Consider the following 20,954-nt stretch of genomic DNA (forward strand, 5'->3'; position numbering starts at 1 on the left):
GATTGACCCGAAAGTCTTCACTCAGCTCGGCTACAGAACATTTAAAGTGGTTATGCTCATTTTCATCTAATTTTGATCTCTGGTGCCTCTGAAGCAGCTTTGCACTCAGCCTATAAAAAATTAGAACAACAATAACCAAGAATTTCAAGGCGAAGCTCTTTTTTTAAAGAGCAGATGTGGCTGTTTTCTACGTGTTGGTGGATTAGTTGAGTTGTGGAGACTTGCTGAGGTTGAGTGACACACACGTTTTGTCATATTAGACAGTTATCAAAACTGCTTTATCAACATTTCCTGTTTGACCTCACAGTCCTAAGATTACGCCTGGACATCTGCGTTTGGTAAATATGCTAATCACATGGTTGCTGGGCAACATTATGGATGCTGTAACGTCTGAAGCCGAGAAACAGAAGAAGTAACGATGCAGCAGTCAGACTACTTTTGACCCCAGTTTCCAACCGTGCATGAAAATCTGTGACATTTGCCTTCAGTTAACCTTCCACTCCGACTCTGACTCATAACCATTTAGCGTTTCAACTTGACTCTTCCGCTGTCACCGCTGGGCGTCGTTCGTCAAACCGGCCAACTGTCCACTCTCCCTCACAACCAAAAACTGTGACATCAGTAACGTATTTTCCGCAGTATAAGAAGAACTTAAAATCCTTAATTTTCTATAATCGGCCTATAATCCGAGACGCCTTCTGGAGGAATTCATACAATTCTTTACTCTGGCTTAAGTTACAGTGTCATCCTTTCTCAGCTAATTGCACCTATCTATCTATCTATCTATCTATCTATCTATCTATCTATCTATCTATCTATCTATCTATCTATCTATCTATCTATCTATCTATCTATCTATCCATCTATCCATCTATCCATCTATCCATCTATCCATCTATCCATCCATCCATCCATCCATCCATCCATCCATCCATCCATCCATCCATCCATCCATCCATCCATCCATCCATCCATCCATCCATCCATCCATCCATCCATCCATCCATCCATCCATCCATCCATCCATCCATCCAGTGACACTAATATCACTTCTACTTTATAGCTAAAAATAATTAATTTAAATAAAAAGTTAACTTTTTTCTCAGAGAAAAATATACAGATTTGCGATGACTGAGAAATGTTTACAACCAACACATTTCAGGTTTCAGTCTTTGTCAGTCTCAAAGTAAAACAAACAAAAATATTTGAGCAAAAGAAGTAGGAAAAAGAAAAGAAAAACAAATTAACTTCTGCATAAAAACACTGTGTTAAAGGGTATTATGAAGTATCCATGTAGCATGTCCTTAATCACCAACATGTTGGGAACTTTAAGCAGAAAACTGTAAAACTAAAGAGGAAACATTCCGATATAAACATTAGATAAAGCACTGGAAAAATGATCTTAAAAAAAACAATAAAATTAATAGGAAATATAAGCTTCATTATAAAATAAAAAATAAAAATTTTCCTTCATATCTACAGGAAATAAACTTGTTAGGTGAAAAATGCAAAATGCCTCCTTGTTTCTAACACAAAGATAATGAAATAGCGTCACTTCATTGTCTGTAATGAAATTCAGAGAGGACATCTGGTGCTTTTCATCGACGTGTCTTGTTGCTGGACTATTTCTAATCATTTCTCCTAATGGAGCTCATGTGTTCTTTAAGAGGACGGGTACTTAGTGAGGGGAAAATTACATTACAGGGCAAATTTAATGTGCAACATTTCACTCAATAACTCGATTAAGCTAAAATATAAATGCATGTAGAGAGAGCCACGACAAGCTGTTGAGAAAACATGATTATAGCATTTTACGCTGCTTTGGCATCAGAGTTTTGTACTTAAGGAGAATAAGAAGACGGAAAGGAGCTGAGCCGGAGATTAAAGAGATAAAAATTAAAGAGATTAAAAATGTCATGGAGTCGCACTCGACAGGCCTCAGAGGAACAGATTTGAGCGTAAAAGGTGGCGAAGACACAGAGAAAGAAAACGGAACAAGACGCCAATGCATCAGTTGGTGGGCCGAGAGTCAAATCACACGATAATAAATCAGGCTGCCGTCACTGTGCCAGAAACATCTAGACAGAGAGGGCAGATCGAGACAGAATGGCAAAAATATTAGATCCTAAAAGAAGGCTATAAAGAAATGGAAACAACTACATAGAATATGCCAGTACGGTGTCTAAACGGTGCCAAAACGCGTTAGCTCAACAAAACAGATACACACGTGCAGAAACACAGAAACTGCAGCAAGCTCACAGATGAACTGCTGGGAGGGCAAAGGTTTCTACTGTTTGAAACTCTCCCCTTTCGTGTGCAGGTCAAGACGTCAAGAGCGTTGGCACTCAGGGGAGGGGGGATGTCTTGGGATTGGTCATTTTTTTAATGTGGTCACACCAATCAGGGCTTTCCTGGACTTTGATTGACAGACAGAAGGAACTAGAACCGCCTGTGGAAGACAGACTTACTGTAACTTAACATAAGGCAAGGCAAGTTTATTTATATAGCACAATTCAACACAAGGTAATTCAAAGTGCTTTACATCAACATTAAAAGCGGCAAGACACAATTCAACAGTATATAACAAATAAAATGTTAAGAAAAGAGGTAAAATGATAAAAAGCACCAGTTGTTAAAAAGTAAGGGCAGTAGAGTACAGCAGGTAAGTATTTAATTTAGGAGTACGCTTCAGTAAACAGTAATGTTTTTAACCCTGATTTAAAGGATCTACAGTTGGAGCAGACCTCAGGTCTACAGGAAGTTTGTTCCACCGGTGAGGAGCAGAATAACTGAACGCTGCCTCACCTTGCTTGGTTCTGGTTCTGGAACCACAACAAACCAGATCCAGATGAACCTCAGGGGTCTGGGAGCTTCATAGGAACTAACAGATCCAGATGAATCTCAGACCCCGTCCACACGTAGCCGGGTATTTTTAAAAACGAATATTTCCCTCCTCCGTTTATAAAAAAATTTGCATCCACACGTAACCGAAGATCTGCGTTTTCGACCACTTCATAAGCATTCTAACCTGTAGATAATCTGCAGCTCCCGGGGAAGCTGCACCTCCGCGGCTCTGCGGGCTCCGCGTCTCTGCGGGCTCTGCGGAGCCGCGGGCCCTACACCTAGGGTGCACGTCGCCGCGTACCCTACGGTGTAGGGTACGGCGGAGCCTCTGTGTCGGTGTAACGCAGTAAGTGGTGGTCAAGAGCAGAGACCATTTATTTAATGAATAGCTTGGAGAACAGATGCTGGATCATCTGTAGTAAACAAAAGGCGCACGTCAGAGCAGATTTGTTGTTGTTTTGGCGCATAATGTGACGTTCGAAAACGCAAATCTCCGGTTATGTGTGTCCACACGCATCTACATAAACAGAGTTTTCAAAAATCTTCACTTTGCCCGGAGTTTTTTTAAACCTTCGTTTATTTGCGTTTTCGTGTGGATGACAGGTCAAAACGGAGGAAAATATCTCCGGTTTAGCAGATATCCGCAGATATCCGGCTACGTGTGGACGGGGTCTCAGGGGTCTGGGAGCTTCATAGGAACTAACAGATCCAGATGAATCTCAGGAGTCTGGGAGCTTCATAGGAACTCACAGATCAAGCACGGATTCTGGTCCAAGACCATTCAGGTCTTTGTAGACCAGCAGTAAGATTTTAAACTCTATCCTTTGACTCACTGGAAGCCAGTGTAGTGATTTCATGACCGGTGTAATGTGGTCCAGTTTCCTGGTGTTTGTAAGGACTCTGGCGGTTCTGGATTAGCTGCATCTAAGTAACCGCCTTTCATCATCCTGGATGACAGCGAACTGCTGAAGGAACACGTTCCTAGTTAAAATAGCTACCACTATTATTATAATCTCGTTACCCTAACTTTTCACATGTAGCCGTTTTTTTCACATTTATTCAATATTTTTGTAAAGATCTTAGCGAGACCGTAGGTCTGCGTTTGTCGTAAGACACTGGCTGTGACGGGTTGGTTGTTATCTAACAGCACTATGTGCATTTATTCTGAGAGATCTGAGGTTTTGCAACGTTTTACTTCAACTACAGTAGCTATTCAGAATGCAGTCATTTGTGCCGGACCACCAACATATAAGGAGTTAATAAAGGCGTAAAACTAACGTGTAATGTGTAAAACTTTAACCCAACTGTAAATAATGTGCTCTTTTTGAAGATTGTACCATTCTTCTTACAGAAGAGTATTAGGGCCAGGCAGGAGAAAAAATATTTGATAGGGGAAGATTTTTTTTTTTATTGTGCACTTGGAGAAAAAGTCAAAATTGATGTTGAAATACAATTTCAAGAATAAAGTCAAAATTTAGCCTTTTTTCTCAACATTTTGACATTATTCCTGAAATTTTGACTTTTTTCTCAACATTTCGACTTTTTCTCGACATTTCAACTTTTTTCTCAAAGTGCATAATGAAAAAAAAATCTTCCTCCTCTAAAATATTATTTTTATTTTTCTCCTGCCTGCCCCTAATACTCTTCCGTACTCTTCTTGATTTTAAGTCACAACTTATTTTCCCCTTCATTTGATTTAACGAAAGATCAATGATTGAATTTAGTCAAAAGTCTTGAACTGGTGAACATCTTCTTTGCGCTGTGTCAGTATGTTTTTAGAAGTGGCCCTGATGGGATCTTGTGTGTTTGTGACAATTAAAATGTGATCACTTTATGTTTGATGGTTGAAGAGCGCAGAGCAGCAGGCTGAAGTCTCGGGGGGGGGAATGTGGGGGCCACGGCGGAAGAAGTCCGTTTGTTTCCTCGCGTCCGTCTGTCAGATACCATTAGTGCAGCAATACAGGACGGAAATGTTTCTCTCTCTTGTTTTCCAGACGACATCTGGGAATCCAGGAATATCGTACACATGCAGCAAAGTGGGTTGGATAAAAAAAAAAAAACAACTAACCAACAACAAAAAAGAAAAACCACTCATATTTTCCAGCCGGATGTTTTATTATTTATGTTTGTTTCTATCTTCTACACACTAGATTATAATACAGACAACAGTATACTATAGCTGGCAGCACAGAGGTTATGTGAAGACTTATAGCAAGCCGTTTTAATATTTAACAGCTAGACTAGATATGTGTTGCAGATATCCTCAATTCAATTCTTCATAGTCAAAAAGAGCATTTCAGATATCTACAATTACATTCTTCCTATCCACAATTGTCATTTCAGATATCCACAGCGTCATTCTGCCTAGGACAAATGACGTCACTTTTGCCATTCATGTGTGGGGTTTCTAATGACAGATATTTACAATTCAGTTGCAGATATCCGCAATGTGAATTACGGATATCTACAACTGAATTACGACTAGCTGTAAATCCAGTTTCAGATATCTACAATTTAATTCTGACTAGTCATAATTTCAGTTCAAGATATCTTTAATTCCCCTCAAAGATATCAACATCGTCCTTTCTAGATATCTTAAATTAAGTTTTGACTAGTCAGAACGAAGTTGTAGGTATCTTGAACTGGAATTATGACTAGTCAAAATGATGATGTAGATATCTCAAACTGGAATTACAGGTAGTCATAATTTAATTGTAGATATCTATAATCAAGTTATAGATATCTTGTAATGAATTTTAATTATAGATATCTCAAATTGGAGATATCTTTAACTTCCATTCTGCCTAGTCACAATGCAATTACAGATATCTTGAATTAGAGTTTGGACGAGTCAAAATGACGTTATAGATATCTTGAATGACAATTCTGACTAGTCACAATTTAATTACGACTAGTCAAAATGCAGTTGTAGATATCTGCAATGTTAATTCCGGATAGTCAAACCTAGCCATTAAATGTAAAAACGGCTTGCCATAAAGACTCTTTGCTGGTATATTTTGATCAGCTGTGCTGGGTATGGTGCGTGCAGCCTGCGGTCGGAGCTCCTGTTGTTGTCGGAGCTGCCGTCACCTGCACACGTCTCATTAATCCTCCTTGATCTGCTCCGTCAGCCTGCGGGACTTTAAACTCTGCTCTTCGCTCTTCTTTGTCAGGTTGCAGCCGCCACATCCTGGTTAAGATGTTGATGTTTATATTGGAGGGAAAGTTAGTTCAAGTGGTGCTTTTCACCTTCGTTAGTATCTTTTGCTCTGCTCATCAAGGAGCTTTGAGATCTCCAATAACAACCCCGAAGCGTCTGAAGCAGCTACCCGCCTCTCTGAGCAGATAACCCTACTATTCATCTCAGTTTGTGTATCAATAAATATTTGAAGTTCCCCCACTGCTCTGTGCAGTGCATTATGTTTTGAAACGGTAATAACCGTAGCAATGTGTTAATATTCATATCATTATTAAAGAGTAATACAATCCTTGATCATTTTTGACTGCATGTTTGTGTGTTTATACATAAAACCAACAACAGCGGCGTATCTAAAAGGTTAAATGATACTGAAGTGGCGGCAAAATCCAGCAACCCTTCAAGCAGCATCAGTTGATTCGTGCAGACGGATGTAAGATCTGGGCTTCTGACATTTTAATATAAATAGTTCATACATCTCAGGATTGCTCTCAGTGCCAAAATCATTTACCTATATCTCTTCCAAAGCACCTCAGATTTACATGATGTCACGTCTGTCATTTTTATCGGCTGCCATAATATCAAACCATTGAAATCAGCCATGAAATTCTACATTACATTATTATAATACTGTCTATGAGAACGAAACTCAGTATATCTTCATATGGCACTAATTAATGAGAAGTGTTTTAGAAGGAAATTATTTGGTTAGTGCAAACCTTTTCAAACTAAATGCAGGGATTAAAGTTCTCCGTACTGGGTACGGATTTCCGTCCTGGGGATTTTTTTGGGATATTTTTTTATGAGATCAGCGCAAATCCGACAAAAAATATGAACACCGGGGTGTCTGTAGCGCCGCGGTGACTTGTCGAATGGTGCCCACTGCAGTCAATCAGCTGTTGGCTGTGCACACACAGTAAAGTTCTCCTCTGGTTTTAGATGCACGTAACCTGACACCTAGGGTTGCAAAGGGGTGGAAAATTTCCGGACGCTGCATGTGCGTTCTCCCCGTTCTCCCGTGCCGGCTTCACTGTTGGCTGCAGTACCCCCAACGGGCGTCGTGGCGAAGGGTGGCGCTAGAGAGTCTCATTTCTTAAAAGGAACCTCAAGCTCCTTTAAACATTAATACCATTATAGATCAAATATATTTACCCCATAATATTATCAAAACTTACTTGACTTTATATAGTCCGTGGGCTCAAATGTGTGGCTTCAATAGTCTTGTGCTTTGAGCTCAAATGTGTGGCCTCCAGGCTTCAAGAAATCACCTGTACATGTGATGGAGGAATGCACAGTGCATGTAGGGGGCGTGGCCTCAATAGCCCTGCAGTAAGCAATGTGCTGTGTGCATGTGATTGAGGAGTGTACTTGCATTAAATCTGGTTGTTTTAGCCAAGACTATGCTACAATATATTTCCCCCAACTATATTTAAGTTCCCTGTTAAGGGCCAACCTTCAATTCTGTAAATTTCTTATTTATTCCCGTTAATTGCCGTTAATTCCCATATATTCCCGTTAATTCCCATATATTCCCGTTAATTCCCATGGAAAGTTTCCAACTTTGAAAATTCCCGGAATTTTGCAACCCTACTGACACCTAATTAGACCCTCCAGAAAAACGCGGGCAAAAATCCTTGATTCTGCGGGCTAAAATCATTGATTTTGCGGGCTAAAATCATTGATTTTGCGATTAAATGTGCAGGTTTTTTATGTGCTTTTATGCGGTAAAATTGCGGAATATGCTGGAAGTTGTGGAATATGCGAAATATGCAGGAAGTTGCGGATTCGGCGCTGAGCTCTTCCCTCTTAAATTCGTAGGAGAAAAAAAAGGAGAGCGCAGGTGGAGAGGGGCGATCGCAGCCCGGGGGCCGGCCGCCTCTCTCCCTCCAGCCGGCTCAGTGCTCGGGTGATTGCCGGGCGCACCGGCGCGACGAGGGGGATGAGCCAGACCTCCGTCACCCCACGCGTCCGCCGCCAAGATCCCCCAAGTGGATGGGAGCTCCGCCTCCGCAGGCGCAGTGGTGCGCGGTCAGCGCAGATCCTGAGTCCACCGGCAGCCCGTCCCACCGCGCAAGCGGCACTCTCTTTTTCCTCTCACCCCCGCGGGTGGGAGCTGCTGTTTGGGAGGTGGCGGTTTCTGCGAGGGGTGCGGAGGTCCCCGGGCGGGTCCCGCACGTCGCGAACTGGGGTCCCGACATGTCACTCACAACACTCCCCCCTTTTTCCAAACTTTATGTGAAAATGTCGGCGATGATGCGGTGAAATCAAGCGAGCCCCGCATAATTCGCATATTCAGCGCGGACATATGCAATATTAACCCCAGTAAAAGTGATTTTTCTGCACCAGACATCCGCGGAAGGTGGTTCTGAAAACTTTCCGTCCTGGGATTTTTTTTTGCTTTAATCCCTGTAAATGCATTATAGATGCATATTATATATATATATATATATATATATATGTGTGTATGTGTATGTGTATATATATATATATATATATATATATATATATATATATATACATAAATGGCAAATAGTGAACTGGAGAGATTTACAGCTCCTTATACTGTATATTGTAGATCCTTTATGATTTATTAAACATAGTTTACCATGACTTCCGACTGGGATATCTGGTTTAGTCTGACTAGGACTTGGTTCTAAAAAACAACGCAAAAAAACAAATAGCTATCTAATGTGTTTTTTCAGGTTTGGCAAAACCTTGGCAAAAACCCTGAAATCCCACTATAGTGGCTCCCAGTTGAGGGAGTTTTTGAGTTTGTATCTATTAAAACATGATATAGCCTAAAATAGTATGTGGCACACTGCTTTACTTTGAGTAAAATCAGAGAGGAAACCTTTCGGTACTTCCTGATGCCCCCTCTGCAAACTTTTTACAGACAATTTTGAATCTGTGTTTTATATTTTAGCTAAACAGATTTCGATATTGTTTACAAAACAACAATATCTAAATCATGTTTTTCAGTTTGGTGTTGGAAGTGGAGCATTTGATAAATGAGGTGAATCCCCCCCAAGACCAGTCCAAAGAATAAATCAGAGTTTTGTATGCGCGGTTTTAGCTGATTTTCTGAGTTATGTTGTTAAAAAGAAGACTCTTGTAAGGTTGGACCACATGCAGAGTGTGATGTATAAAGCCTGAATTATGGTACCGCGTTAAATCAACGCAGAGCCTACGCCGTAGGGTACGCGGCGACACGCACCTACGGCGAGGGCTACGCCGTAGCCTGACCTGCACCTCCTAAAAAATTTAACTAGGCGTTGCGGCGACGCAGACCCAACGCAGACCGAGAGGGCTGTGAATGGTTTGCTTGGTAGCAACGCATTTCCGGTTCCGGTTCGTGAAGCAGTCGTGAACTTTCAGCGCTCTTTTCTTCGTGTGTGTGTGATTTTTTTTTTTTTTTTTTTTTTTTTTTTGGGGGGGTTGTTTTGGTTTGCACAATAGTTGTGCTTATCTCTTTGATTCACTGTGACCGTAAAAAGCCGGAAGCTAAATAAAGTATCAACTAGCGCTGTGGGGGGGTACTGCACCGCGGCGAAATGGAGTGACGGAGAAGTCTGGAGGGTTCACAACGGCGTCACAGCAACGGCGTAGGCTCTGCGTTGGTTTAACGCAGAACCTTAAATCAGCCTTAACTGTATCCGAGTTGGCTCAGAGATGGAGTAAATGCTGTTTTGAGAAAAGATTGAACTTCTAACCCAAAGTGGGACAGACTTCAGCCCCCCAGTGACCATGGTAAAGGGCTGTAGAAAATCAGCTTTATGAACTCAATTTGGGATTGTAGCAGGGCTAGTGCTACGGGGGCCGACCGACAGGACAGAGGACACGGGGTTTTAGTGCAGGAACTCGTTTATTCACTCCTTCACTGCAGACACACATACACCAGCACCTTCAGCAGAGACCTCTTGCTGCTGTGCAGCCACTTCCTATGAAGGCAGGCAGGGTGGAGAGGTTGATTGGGCCCACCTGTGCCCACTCACCTGAGTGGCTGCACCTCCACCCTGCCACAGGGATGTATACAAATATATGATAATTTTGCTCAAAGTCAAAAGTGGGATCATTTTCGTATAAGCTCCGCCCTCGAAGGGCTGTCCCTTATGTGCCAACCCTTCGCCTGTGTTGTGCATGAACGAGTTCAAATAAACGTGTTCATTGAACACGTTCATTTCTGTGAGAACGTTGAACTGAACGCAACATATTTGCAAATAAAGAACTTGAACGTGAACTTGTTCATTCTGCAGATCATGAACTGGAATTTGAACTGTTCAGATTATGTGAGTTTCAGCTTCACTGTTTAGGTCCAATTACAGTATTACGGAATAATCCTCATTTCACCAGCGGGTGGCGCGGACATTTAAAATACTCGACGAGAAGACGACTTTACACTACATTACCCACAATGCAGCGTACCCACTAACATAGCAATGAGCCCAAGCGAGCCGTCAGATGATGATCCGCTTATCATTATCTGCAGGAATTTTACACATCGTCTCACAAAGAGTCCAACGGTAAAAATCTAATCCTTTCTGTGCAAATTATGTCCACCTGCGCTGATAAAACAAGTCAGAACGTCTCGTCAACTTCAAATTTGAAACCTCATGTGGAATTAAAGCATCCGTCCAGTGTGATAAATTATCTGCAAGTCCTTGACAATCAAAAAAAGTCATCAAGAAAGACCAAGAAGACCCAACAGCCCCAAACCACCCCAGTCCCACTGCTGCACCTTCAGGGGTTGATTTACCTGCAACAGGGAGACAAACTGATAATTAACTACATTGTTGGAGATTTACAGCTTCAGTAAAGTTGAAAAGCCACTAGAACAAAACATGATTGTACAGTGAACAGTTTTAGGATAGATTGGCGTTTCATTCGTACATCTCACCTAAAAATATTAAAATTAACTGAATTTGAACTAGTTCAAAATGAAAATGGTGAACTATGAACGTGAACTATTCATTTTAAAACTATGTGAACTGAACTTTGAACTAGTTCTTGAGAAGTATGAACTTACACAACACTGCCCTTTGCATTCCTGAGTCATTCTTTCGGGTCTTTTGATCAGACTGGCCTCACCTAGGCCTGCTTTTACAGTGTAAATAAGTTTGGCTTCCTCTTTTCCTTCTGGATCCAGTCCTTTAAAGCTCTGCTGCCTTCCCCCCCTGCTCCCATCGTAGACTTTTACCTACACCTCATGCCAGCCTTGTGCTCGTAGCCACTCCACGCATCCTTAATATGCATGTGTGTCTCGGGAGGTGAAGCTGTTGCAGCTCTGTCGGCGGTTGATGAGGATGAAATACATTCCCAGTGGAAAAGGCAGAAGACTTCCTGGGCCGTCTCAGTCCAGAGGGTGAACACAATCCAGGGTGGGAGTATTCTGACTCCGCTCCCTCTATCGCTCGCCAGCCATCTCGCTGCCAGAGGCAACATTTTTCAGCAGATTGACCCCGTCCTCTCCCCCCTCAGGATTGGGTTATCAGTCATCTTAATAACCACAGCAGTGGTGTTTGGAAAAAGGGTCAGATCCATCTCGTGTCTTGTCTTTCCTGCAGCTGCTGTTGAACAGAACATTTAGCTGTGTCCACCATCATCATTTCTGCTGCTGCCTCTTCATCCTGTTACGGAGGATTTGGAAAGAGGTCCGTTAATAAAGTGCTTTCTGAACAGACTCAAGGAAACAGCGACCTGTCTGATGCTCATTGGCCCCACAATGGGACGTTGTGCTTATCCTTCAATTATCCTGTCAGTCCCTTTTGAACCGTTTTATCCCTCAGACATGGCCATTCTGTTAACATCCCCTATTAAAACTGGGGCTATTAAGCTGGAGGATTTCTTTCTTCCTCCTCACAGGTAGAAACAGAAGCAATATCCCGTCTCCCCTGCCCTCTACGAGCTTTGAATCTGCTTCAGATCCTGCTTTTGTGATTCATGTTTCATCTGCTCCTTCTTCCCCGCCTGGCGGTTCTGACCAGTCGTGAAACAACAAAAAATCAAAAATCAACAATCAACAAAGAAAACTTGTGAAATTTTTTTAATGCGAATTAAATGAGAAGATACATTTATTTTAAAAATCTCTAGAGAAACAGAGCTTTTAATAATGTGAGATTTGGAGTTCCATATCTGTACACCACGATATCTGAGGGAAAACTGGCCGTGTTTACTTTTATAAAAAGGAAGATGAAGATGATTGACCTGTCTAGTATTATATGAATGTATTTGAGAATTATATTTGAAAAATTTACTAAACGATAGTGGTAAAGAAAAAGGCAAAAACACATGTTTGTATAAAAACATGACGATAAACGATGAATATTTATGTCATATACTGTAAGAATTGAGTTTTCTGAACAGAGGAGTAGAGGGTTCTGTAGATTTAGAAAAAGTTGCCAGTCTTACAAATCGTTTTTGCATTAAATAAAGTTGATGAAGACTGAAAGGGTATGTATTTGCCCAAACAATATTACCATAAATCAAATTAGGCCTTGTGCTGAGAATACTTTGTGCTGTTACCTTACTTATTGTAATTCCAGATGATTTGAGGATAAGTGAAGCCCTCTATAACACTATTCTTACAGTCTAAAGTACTGAAACTCATGAATCTAGTGGCATTTCAATCTGCACAAGTAATGTTTAAAGCCAAAAATCATTCACTACCGGATACCATTCAGAAATGATTCATTGGGAGGGAAGGGGGTTATAATTTAAGGGGAAACCTAAACTTCTAATCTTCATTCGTGCGTACAACAAAAATATGTTTTTGTGTATCAGTTTTTGGAATTCAACTGTGGAATAGTTTGAATTTGGAGTTAAAAGAATGTACAAACATAAAACAATTTAAGAAGAAATATAAAGAAATGGTTTATTTGAGGTATAAAAGTGAAGTATGTGTTTAAAGATCAACAGCTGTGTGTGTTCTGCTATTTTATCATGTTGTCTTTGTATGTTTATACCCTTAGATATACGTATTATATTTATATCATAGTTATATTATATTTATATCATAGTTATATTATATTTATGATAGAGCTTACATCTTGTATTAAACAGGTTATTTTTGTAAATATGATATATGTTTATACAAATTAGTGTATAGTATAAAAAATAAATACAGACATAATTTATGTTTAGTTGTGGAAAGGGGGTGGGATTAAATAAGTTTATACTTCCTCCCACTCCTTTTCGAACATGTAACTTGAAATATGCGTTTTGATGTTGGTTTTTTTCTTTATGTGGTGGAATGCCCACCTGTATTTGTTTTTTTTTTACATGTTCGAAATACACAAAATAAACTAAACTAAACTAAACTAAACTAACACTGGCCTCACTGAAGAAAGATATGGTTAATTGGCAGCAGCACTCCAAAAACCTCAAAATCTTACCAGGAATATTTGTCTTATTTCTAGTTAAAATGTCTCATTTTTAGTCAAAAAATCTCATTACACTTAAAACAAGAGTCATTACCAGAAAAATAACTTGTTATTTGACAATTTTCACCTGTTTCAAGAAAATTTTCACTTGAAATAAGTAGAAAAATCTGCCAGTGGGACAAGATTTATCTTCTCATTACAAGCAAACAAATCTTGTTCCACTGGCAGATTTTTCTACTTATTTTAAGTGAAAATCTACTTGAAACAGGTGAAAATTGTTGTTTTTACCAGTGATGAATCTTGTTTTAAGTGTAATGAGATTTTCTTTACTAAAATGAGACATTTTAACTAGAAATAAGACAAATATTCCTGGTAAGATTTTGAGTTTTTACAGTGAGAGCTCAGTTATTTATAGGATGTAGGTGGACCTGAGGGGAGCCAATGCTTCAGGACATGAGTGAACCAACGTGGCTTGGAGGACTGTAACGTCTAATCCCTTCTCTATTACAGGTGCGAGGGGTGGGCCCTCTGAACCGGCGGGGCTTCTACCTGGCCTTCCAGGACATCGGCGCCTGCATCGCCCTCACCTCCGTGCGGGTGTACTACAAACGCTGCGTGGGCATGAACCGGAACCTGGCGGTTTTCACCGACGTGGTGACGGGAGCCGACTCCTCCTCCCTGGTGGAGGTCCGGGGTCAGTGCGTGGATCACGCCGAGGAGAGCGACACGCCCAAGATGTACTGCAGCGCAGAGGGGGAGTGGCTGGTCCCCATCGGGAAGTGTGTGTGCTCTGCAGGATTTGAGGAACACAGAGACTCCTGTGTAGGTGAGTTCACTTTGCCTTTGGACTCCTTGAAACCGTGAATACTGCGAGTTGAACTTTCACGTGAATCAAAACCACCACACTCTTCTATGAAAGGGTTATTTTTTTGGCAGCATCTGTTTGTGATGCAAAAATAAAGAGGGCCCAGGAAACAGGCTCGTGCAGGCCTTCAACTGTTTAATTTTGGCTCAGTTGCAGCACCAGCAAGTATTACGAGGGTTGGAAACTTCCTGAGGGCCACGAGCTTTACATCACGTGTTGTTGGAACAAGAAATGGCCAAAATGTGAGAAGTAATAATTCTTTATTTTTAAAAAGGGACAGTGTACATTGATCAACGTTTCCTTGCAGAAAGTAAATGTACCCGAGTTAGCCGAAAGGCTAATTTTCATCGGCAGTCCCTTCGCCAGATGTTAATAGACATTTTTTTTTAATAAAATAAAAAATGCACAATAGACATAAACACAAATACAGCACGCATGACATATCACAAGAAAGACAGATACATTGCAAAAATAGAATAGAATAAAATAAATGAATAAAAGTACAGTACAATCATCTTAAAACAAGCCAAATTGGCTAGCATACAGTTTTAAATGGCATTTATTCACTACCTGATACAGATAAAATAATGGCTTGTATTAAAGAGAGCCACTATCACTACTATGGTAGTAGTACTACTAGTGCTCACATCTTTGTGAGTCAACAAGCCAGTCCTTTGCATTCACTTTAAAAGAGTGATATGATGGAGCTTCTCTGACTGATTGTGGTTCTGTATTCCACTGGTGTGATGCTCTGAATGAGAACACAGCCTGGCTGAATGTGGTTTTCCTGAATGGAATTGAGCAATCTTTTTTAGTCGGTTCTGACATGGGTTATGGTTAGTTTTGTGGGTGCAAGGCAAGCCCCAGGGGCCCAGGGGGCCAGGGGCCCAGGGGGCCAGAGAAAATGCAGATTGAGCCATGTTTGGTGGAAGTGTGACTGACGATGGCAGCCACACTCAACCAGATCATAGTCAGGGGACAAAGCTAAACGTAAGCCAAAGACAAAGATGATGGCAGGTGTGGGCCTTGTTTGGGCCAAACTCTCTGCAGTCTGGGCACCAGCTGCAGCTTCCTTGTTAGTTACCTAGTTACTGTTATTTCACAAGATAGCATGAATTACAGGTGACGACCTGAACAGGATTTCCCCGAATAAAGGCCGAGGCTTTTAGCTATTAAAATTGCTTTAGGTACCAGGGATTTTATCAATAGTTCTCATTCTTTCAGTGACACTTGTCAGATCAGATCAGAACGAGGCACTGTAGAATAATTTTTACAGTGCCTCATTCTGATCCCTCGTTTCCACACACCTGTTTGAATGAAAGTCAGCTATAAAAAGATACTTTATTGACCCCATGTGGGAAATTGTTTAAATCCATTCGGTCTTATAATGGCCAACAGATGTCCGCGCCTGCGTTTCCCCTGAAGAGAGCTCAGATAAACTCCGGCAGGCCCTGACGGCCCTGATGGCCGGGTATGGATGAGGGAGGGGTATTAATTGTTGTGGTGGTTTTTAAAGAAAAACACTTTACTGTTAGTTAAGCTGTTTTGTTTATGTAACTTCAACCAATTAGCAGCTAGACAAGCTGTTATTATATGGTGGAGGAAAAGAAATTTAAGAGAATGTATGTTTAAATTGATAACCACATCAAAAGCTTTAGTTTGAAAATATGTAATTCGGTGAGCGTTCACATTTTCAGGGCACAGTGACATCACAGCTTTTCATCTTTATCTTCACCTAACTTCACATTGTGATGCTTTTGTTGTATGGCTGAAGCTGCGCCTCTTAAATGTGTCCTTGGGCAGACGGCAAGGCATCACCTGTATGAGGCTTCTCTTCCCAGGCCTCTCGTGTCCCATGTAGACCTGCAGGACGAGCATCTTTCTACCTCCTTACATGGTGGTCCCTAGGGGGGGTTACACTAATCAATGAGCCGCAGGAGCGCACGGCCACTCTGTGATCAACTGCCATTCAGAAGCCTACGCGCATTCTTGAGATCTGAGACCAGATTTCCGTTGATGTTTGTGGATCTAGACAAGGTTTTTAGAATGGAGGCCCGGTGTCAGAGACTGCTGCTGGGCTCTCATGTCATACAAGAATGACAATAACGGTTCAAGAATCCAAATGAATCAGTCACTTTCACATGAAAACGTTGCCTAGACGATGCAGGACCAGGTCAACGTGTGCCGTGTGATGTAGTTCAGACGCTGCATGTTACACAGAATCAGTTATTTTTGAGGTTTTTAAATTTAGATGAAATGAAATCCGTCTTGACTGTAAGATGGTGTCTTTAGTTCCTACGTGGATTTGATAAGTCAAACCAGATTTTTTGTAAATGCATGTTTTTGCATCAGTTTTTTCAGGCACATTCATTAAATTATATACAGATTTCATAAAAAATAATTTCAAAGGCATCCACGTATGAAACACACACACACACACACAATTAAAGCTCTAGTGTTTAATTAAAAGATATATATTTGGCCCTCATTTCCCCCCCTGATATCGTAATAAGATGTATGTGTTATACTTTGGTCAAAATACCACAGAGATAAGTACAAACGCTCCCTTTGAGCCCCTCAACGGCGCATCTGCAGACATGGCTGCTCCAGACAAATTCACAGGGTTATGTCTTGTCTGAGTGCTTTTATTTAATAGCCACTTCAGGCCCCTAAATAAACGCTCCCATATCGAGCAGCCTTGTAATTGTTATCCTTCTATAAAGGATCATTTATGTTAGTTGTGAGGATGGAGTTGTGCTTTTTTAAGCCTTCAACAGCAGATGTTCTGCTTGAATGTCAGTTCTCAGCGCAACAATCCCAAAAAACTCAGCTTTCGTCTGTTTGTACAAGCGGACTCTGTGAACAACCAAAAAAAAAGAACATACTCCATTTCAAAGTCAGGAAAAAACACTTAACTCTCTGAGCTTTGCTCTCGCTTTCACCCGACAATGTTAGAAAAAGTAGTTTGGACTTGCTGAACTAAAATAACTTTCTTTTTTTGTCATCATCCCGAGCAGCTGAAATGGGCTCACGCTCCTCCGTGACCCTGAAAAGGATGAAGCAGGTAGAGAAAATAAATGGATGGATCATCTCCATCACGCGAGCAACAGAGTCACCCAATAATTTATCAGTAAACTTCCTCGGCTCAGAACAAGAGCAGCAGCATCTGCAGAATGCAATGAGCCTTCGACGCAACGCACATGAATTTAGACAAGTTTCAACCTTTCCGCCGAATTACAGAGTCTGTTTGAAGCTCTGGATCATGCACGGGGAAAGAAATTACAACTGAAGTGAGGAGGTTCAAGGACCGGTCAAACGCTTTCCTGAGGTCTTCATTTTACAGGAAGAACCTAGAAAGCAGCCTTGAATCTGTTGTCTCTTTACATTTATCCATCACTGGTGAACAATGGCTGAGACATTTTCATCTTTTAATTGCTTTTTGTTTGTTTTCTGCCATTTTAAAAAAAAAACTTCCTCGGGTTTTGATTGCCCTTCCTCATTCAGAGACCTGAATACATTTCAGGTTGCCATGGGTGACAGTAATTAAAGCCGATTAATCACAAAAGAATGGATAATTAAACACTAAAAGCAGTTTGTCAGCTAAACAAGCCGAGCGGGACAGGTAACCCCACTTTGCTCGCATCTCCTTTCCTCCCATAAACGACACACTCATAAATCTCTGTCGCACTGATCCTGGGCAGGTCGGAAACACTCTCTCGCTCCGCAAAACGGAGGAGTTACAGGCTTTCTAAAGGCAGAGGAAAGGTGTGTATCCACATATCCATAGTGTGTATGTGTGTGTCTCATTCAGAGGGCCACTTGTGACCTTCTTTAATTAGTTGCATGTAATTGGTACCAACACAGACCAGATAGTGGTAAGGGAGCAGAGGGAGAGGGCGGTGTGTGTGGAGGAGCCATCTCAAAGGTCACATTCTGTTCATGAAATACTCTTTAATTCCCATTTTAAGGCAGATTTATGTGAGAAACACAAGCCGGTCACGGAAAAGGCAGGATGTCCCCTGCCAATGATGCTGCTGCTTCACAAACAAACAAAGAAAACATAATATAAATGTTTAGTTGTTGAACTGTTTGGTAGGACTGGCCTCACGACCTTGCCTCATGTTTACCAAAATATCCTGCAGGGCAGCGTGACGGTCTGACAAATGAACAGGCCCTGATGGCCCCAAACATGGAAGCTGAGATGAAACTTCAGGAAGTGAACGAGCAGATCTTCAGAACAGATTTTAATGTGTGATTTGTTTCTTATCCTTTATCTTATCTTTTATCTCCTATCTTTTTTTTTATCCTGTGGTTTTTAATTTTTAATTCTCTTGATCTCAACGTTTTATCTTTGTGTCTGTGAAGCGTCTTTGAGATCTTTTAAAAGCGCTCTATAAGTAAAATTGATTATTATTATTTTATTAGGGCCCGAGCACTGACAGTGCGAAGGCCCTATTGTATCTGTAGGAATTTATTTATTTATTTTTTTTCTCGTTTTTCTTCCGACGAAATTATGGCCTTTTCTCCCCCCTAAACCTGCCCCAAAAGTCACCAAATTTTGCACGCAAGTCAGGCCTGGCGAAAATTTTTATATTTTAATGGTTTGCATTAATAGGCGTGGCCTAACGGCTCAACAGCGCCCCCTAGAAAACTTCGTGCCTCAAGCCCCACGATACGGTTTGACGTACATGCACGAAAATCGGTACACACCTGTATCATGTCGCAACTTAAAGAAAAGTCTCTTGGCGCCATGGCCGAAACCGAACAGGAAGTCGGCCATTTTGAATTAATCCTGTGACGACGGGCATTACTTTTCTCAGTCAAAAGCGGCGATAGACGATAGACGCCAAAAAGCGCGCCCCCCCTTCATCTGATTGGTACATATTTGATAGTTCCTACTTTCTGCCATAACTTTTGAATGGTTTGACATAAAGAGTCATGGTGGTGTCATCGGACTCGGTTTTGAGTCCTTGACTTTTATTGGTGAAAATTGCTCGTGCGAGGGCCCGTTCGTCGCTGCTTGCAGCTTTAATTTTTATTATCTTCACCCCGTGGAGATGCTGGGGAATAACCTCCAGAGCGCTGTTCACAGCAGATATCCTGCAAATGTGTCTGAACTGAAGCAGCGAGCGAGGCGTATTCCTGGATTCCTCAGGAACGTTGTGCAGCTCTGATCCAGTGCCACTTTTTACAAATTTGAGCTGCCAAGGTTCGAGTAGGCGTTAACTCCAAGAGCGTCTGCTTTTCCAGCACTGCAGATGTTTAATGTTTGTGGTAAATAAAGTCTTGAGAAATTAGAATCAAGGATATTATCTTTGTTTATTATATCAATGATCAGATTTGATTTATAATGTATGTCAAATGAATGCAGGAAAACGGTAAATTAGACCCTCCAGAAAAATGCGGGCAAAAATCCTTGATTATGCGATGAAATATGCAGGGTTTTTGTATGATTTTATGCGCTGAAATTGCGGGGAGATGCGAAATATGCGAAAAGTTGCAGAATATGCAGGAAATTTAATAAAGGTGATTCTTCCTGTTCTTACTGGGCTTCTACTGAATAAAAGAGATTTTAATGACTTTATATAATAAACAAGTATGCTAGATACAAGCTGCATCACAGACAGTGCAAATCTTTAGTTATTTTTTATTGTCTCAACCTAAGCATGGCTTAAACATTCCTGAGTCACAAAATTGTTAAATTAAATAATTGCTTCCTGCTTTATAAAAGTGAGGTAGAACAGAATCTGTTATGCTACAATACTGTTTCAAAAAAGACACACAGTTGAAATTCAGTAACTGTTGAACTGGCCAAAATCACAGGATTGAAATATTCACCCTCAATGAGGCTCTACTTTATCATACAAGAGTGTCACACAAAGGTAATGAAAATAGACAATCTACATGTACGTCACAATGTGACTCTTGAGCTTGTAGATTGGCTATTTTTTCACTATTTTTAAATGCTTTTTTTAAACAATGAAAAAATAACAGTTTTGGACATACAAAGTTTCCACCCGACTGCAATGATATAAGAAAATGTAATCAGCATGAAAGCTGAGACAGTAGACCGTTGGCAAAACTTAAGTGGAATCTCTGACCATTGAACGGTTCTAGTATAAAACATAAATACCCGCGGGTCATAGATCTACACAGAATGGAAATACAAGCAAACAGAAGAAACAGGAACATCTGAAAAAATACATTTTGTCCACTTAAAGTAATCCTGAGCTGGATGTTATGTTTCATCCCTTCGGCCGGAGCTGCAGAGTTTGCACTGCAAAAACTCAAAGTTTTACCAGGAATATTTGTCTTATTTCCAGTTAAAATGTCTAATTTTCAGTCAAAAAATCTCATTACACTTAAAACAAGAGTCATTACCAGAAAAATAACTTGTTATTTGACAATTTTTACCTGTTTCAGTGAATTTTCACTTGAAATAAGTAGAAAAATCTGCCAGTGGGACAAGATTCTTCTCATTACAAGAAAAAAGATCTTGTCCCACTGGCAGATTTTTCTACATATTTTAAGTGAAAATCTACTTGAAACAGGTGAAAATTGTTGTTGTTTTTTCCAGTGATGAGTCTTGTTTTAAGTGTAATGAGATTTTTTTTTACTAAAAATGAAACATTTTAACTAGAAATAAGACAAATATTCTTGTTAAGATTTTGAG

At 40.7% G+C, this 20,954-nt stretch overlaps 1 protein-coding gene across 1 annotated transcript in view; it reads left to right on the top strand.

Moving 5' to 3' along the window:
• epha8 (eph receptor A8) overlaps nucleotides 1–20,954 on the top strand; it is a 206,199-nt gene that overhangs the window by 78,607 nt on the left and 106,638 nt on the right. Inside the window, exon 6 of the mRNA XM_061728015.1 lies at nucleotides 13,927–14,242. Within this exon, the coding sequence (XP_061583999.1) occupies nucleotides 13,927–14,242 (316 nt within the window). The remainder of the gene's footprint in view (nucleotides 1–13,926; nucleotides 14,243–20,954) is intronic.

Source organism: Cololabis saira, chromosome 8 (genome assembly GCF_033807715.1).
Source record: "Cololabis saira isolate AMF1-May2022 chromosome 8, fColSai1.1, whole genome shotgun sequence".
Taxonomy (NCBI): Eukaryota; Metazoa; Chordata; class Actinopteri; order Beloniformes; family Belonidae; genus Cololabis; species Cololabis saira.